The 3,950-nt window shown below is 37.4% G+C and overlaps 1 protein-coding gene across 6 annotated transcripts in view; it reads right to left on the bottom strand.

The window, feature by feature from the left end:
• Positions 1 to 1,389, bottom strand: part of znf451 (zinc finger protein 451) — a 20,322-nt gene extending 18,933 nt beyond the window's left edge. For 2 of the 6 annotated variants that reach the window (XM_081351472.1, XM_081351469.1), the window contains exons 1-3: positions 1,308 to 1,389; positions 904 to 991; positions 707 to 790 (exon numbers count right to left, since the gene is read on the bottom strand). In XM_081351472.1, the coding sequence (XP_081207598.1) occupies positions 707 to 790; positions 904 to 957 (138 nt within the window). In that variant the 5' untranslated portion in view covers positions 958 to 991; positions 1,308 to 1,389. Of the gene's footprint in view, positions 1 to 706; positions 791 to 903; positions 992 to 1,226 lie in introns of all 6 variants that reach the window. The other 4 variants (XM_081351471.1, XM_081351468.1, XM_081351473.1 and 1 more) reach the window with 2 other exon arrangements.
• Positions 1,390 to 3,950: the final 2,561 nt, after the last annotated feature.

Here is a 3,950-nt window from a genome sequence, read left to right as displayed (position 1 = left end):
CCTACATTATAAACAGACGCTGAAGCTGAAATCAGTCACTTCTTCACATATTCACTATATTCTACATGGTGAATGGCACATAGTGCACTATATAGGGGACAGGGAACGATTCAGATAGTGTAAACATGCTTTCCATTTGCGCGAATGAAGTCTGGTTTCACATTAGTGTCACATGAACCGCCGCAACTTCGGTCCAGAGACACGACACACAGAGCGGATCATATAAGCGAGTCGCAGAACAGAAAACGTATCAGACCCGTTTGAGTTCTGCACAGAATCCTGTATTATATAGAGATATGGAGGAGATTAGGAGGAAACTGCAGCTTTAACAAACTCAACAGCTCTGAGCTGTGATATAACTAAACGCTATTGGCTGTTTAAAGAAAGGGGAGGAGCTGTTTGATATGCCCCGCCCTGTCTTCCTGTTTTAATGCTGTTTCAAGGCACTTCAGTGGGCCTTTAAGTTACAAATTAGCACCACAATGCTACAATACAAATCAGAAAATAATTACTTAAATCTCAGCCTGTTCCTCTCACACAAAGCTATCGTATGGCTTCAGAAGACTGGCTGTATGGAAAAGAGCAGCCTGGACATTCTGCCAAATGTGTTTTTTGTGTTGTGGAACAACATGGCGGTGCTCAAATGATGAACAACTTTTCTTCAGCTTTAACTCTTATATTCTAGACGGTGTGTGAACAAACTCACGGTGTCTGCGGCTGAGACGCCTCCTTCATCCTCTCCTTCACTCAGCAGATCTATGCACTCCAGCACTGGTCTGAGAGGGCCCTCCTGAAACACACGCTTAAATCAGTGTGCTTTACTATACACACTCAAGTGAGAAGACCCAGATCCACACAACTGTCCTAATAACTCATATTAGAAATCAAGGCCGTGACACTTACAGACACGAACTCCACATCATCCTCCACATCTTCAGAGACTGTAGAGGCAGACATCACATCTGTGCTCGATGGAGCATTACATCAATCACTGCGGATCAAAACACAGCCATATAAAATGCCTTTTCAGTCCTGCATGCATACATTATTGCGTACGTCTTAATGGTGTAACTGGCACTGAGTTCATTTACGCCATTAAAAGTGTATATAGTGTTGGAAACGAGTTCTCAATCCTGCAAACAGCTTGCATGAATCTCAACTACTCGTCGACAGGAGAATGGGAGAAAGTCTCACCAAACAATAAGTTCTGCAGCGATAATACTTACAAACAATTCACTGTAAAGACAAAATTACCGTTTCTAATGCGGGCTCTTCTCAAAGTTAGCAAAACATTAGCAAAACATTACCTAAACTGAGCAGAGCAGTTAGAAAACGTGCGTCATGACGTCACAGGAAGAAACGTCGTCAAAATAAAAGTCATCCAACGTCCATGTGACCGCGTGTTATTGTTTATATTTTAATAATAATAAAAAAAAGTAACATTGAAACTATTGTGGCATTTTTTTCCAAGTTCCTCTGTGGTGAAAATCAACGTTTTAATATTGTTTATTATATCTATGTGGTGTTTTTAATATGCTTTAAGACAAACCATGTGTAAATTCATAAGTCGAGTGTTTTCTCCTTAAAACTGCAGTGAACCAAAGACAGTCTCAAAAACACGCTTTGAAATCGCTGGTGTTTCTGACGTCAAAAACTGCCTTGTAACCAATCAGGTCAACGTGTGATCGTTAACGAGTGGATCTCTGAGCTGAGTGAGTGAGTGGAGGCGGGGCTCATTTGCATATTCATTGAACCGCGTATACTAAATGAGGCAAGGGTGTCGAGTTACATTCAAGATATTTTAAGGCATGGGAATCCGGGGGCCCCAACAGACACCCAGAAAGGCTATATAAATCATATATAGGCTAACATAGGTCTATTAGTTTTCTATAATTTTTGTTTCAGGATATCACCATTAAAATTTTAACATTTTTACGTCTGTGCGAATGTACTGCCCCTTTTTTGGCCCCCAATAAAGTTTTTTATTTATGAAGTTATTTATTATTGTATTTCATACTGAGAAAAAAAAAACATTTAAAGATTACATTAGATAAAGATTGGACAGTTTATTTACAAATGTAGAAAAAAATGTTGAGTGTTTTTATAAAGAGACAGCAAAATAAGTAGTCAAGTCTCCTTTATTCATATAGCCTATTTATTCCAATACAGATTGTTTCAAAGCTATGAGCTTATGGGTAGCAATATTCAATTTGAAATGTAATATGCAAAATGACAATGCAATATGTAAAATGGCAATGCATTTCTGTATTTCAATTTTAATTTTCCCATACATTTGTGCAATGTTTGGTGCAAAATGAAAATGAAAATTCAATTATAAAATTTACATTTGCCATTTCATACACTAGTTTTAATATGTACATTGAATCCATACAAAGCAGCTTTACATGGATAAACAGGAAAATGATGATTCAGTGATGCAAACATAGTTCAGTTATGCTGTTAAATGGCTCTAAAATGACAATATTGTCATTGTTCAGCTGATTCAGTTCTGTTCAATAACTGTAAAACCCAAAAGTAAACTCAACTCAAACTGATTGAGGAAACTGATTGCGGCGAACCATTTGAGTTTAAAAATTAATACATATGAGTATTGTGAACTTATATATATTGAGTCATATATATAATATCAATATATATAAGTTCACAATACTCATATGTATTTATTTTTAAACTTAAATGGTTTGCTGCAATCAGTTTCCTCAATCGGTTTGAGTTGAGTTAACTTTTGGGTTTTACAGTGATATGTGTAAAGATCATTAAATATGAAATGAGTTATAAAGCATCTGTGCAGAAAACAGTGATGTCATCGTTCAGCTCAGTTCTCATCCAATAGTGTCAGTCCAGCCAAATATGTAAAACAATAATATTGCTGATTGATTATTATGTTACAAAGGTTGTATAGTTGCTGCCAGACCCCTGGAATTGCTTAAGAGCCACAAATCACTGAGTGCAAATCACTGCCACCTACTGGCATATTCCTTTAATGTGCGCTGCCATTAAATCTGATTCTGATGGCTTTGATAAATCATCTGTCTGCTGAAGAGTAAGTCACTAAAAATAAAAATAGTTCAAGATGTCCTAGTAATAAACATGTTAATTAAGTCCACACGCAGCTTCATGAAGCTGAATGAAGGAATTCACCACAAAGACAATTTTTGTATAACATACTGTATCTTTATTGAAATTTTACATTTTACACTGCAAACATCAACATACCCGAACATCAAGAAAATAAGGAAAAATAAATAAATAAATAAATACACATATACATGCATAAACACCAAAGCTAATTTTATTTAAACCCTCATTCACTATTCCCTACATTACTCCACTAATATAGTCCACTTGAAGGAGAGAATGAAAACGAGTGAATTCGGACACTGAGTGTGCCGGAAGGTCTGCTGCTTTTGCAGAGTTTGTACTTGCTGTTTAATAATTAATTGAAACATAGCAAACTTGCAGCTCCAGTAATGAAAGATTTATCCTGAACTCCTGGAAACTTGCATGTATAAACCTTAATTAAACAATTCAATAATCAATTAAAAAGGATTTTATACCTATATAATATTACGCTGGACCAGTGTGGTTTGGAAAATGGATGGACGATGGATGATTGATTCAGATGTGGCGCCATCTTATGGTCAGAAGCGGGAATGCATTCAGTGTGCGACTCACAGTGCATTATGGGTAATCTCTAGCTGTTGAGCGCACATCAGTTGTACACTCGTTATCGCGGTGTATTGTGGGATTGAAAGAGTGCACTCGGTAACCCGTCCACTATGGTATCGGACACCACTACAAACGGCTGTCCCCTCAAAACAGTGCCATATTTGAGGGTGTAGGGGGCGATTTCAGACACAGACGTACTCACATGCAACAGCGAGTGGGAGATGATGGCCCTGTCCCAAATGGCACACTTCATATGCACT

This window comes from Scardinius erythrophthalmus (genome assembly GCF_964197995.2).
Source record: "Scardinius erythrophthalmus genome assembly, chromosome: 21".
Classification (NCBI taxonomy): Eukaryota; Metazoa; Chordata; class Actinopteri; order Cypriniformes; family Leuciscidae; genus Scardinius; species Scardinius erythrophthalmus.
Note: the sequence above shows the minus strand (reverse complement) of the source record. Positions and strands in the feature narration are given on the sequence as shown.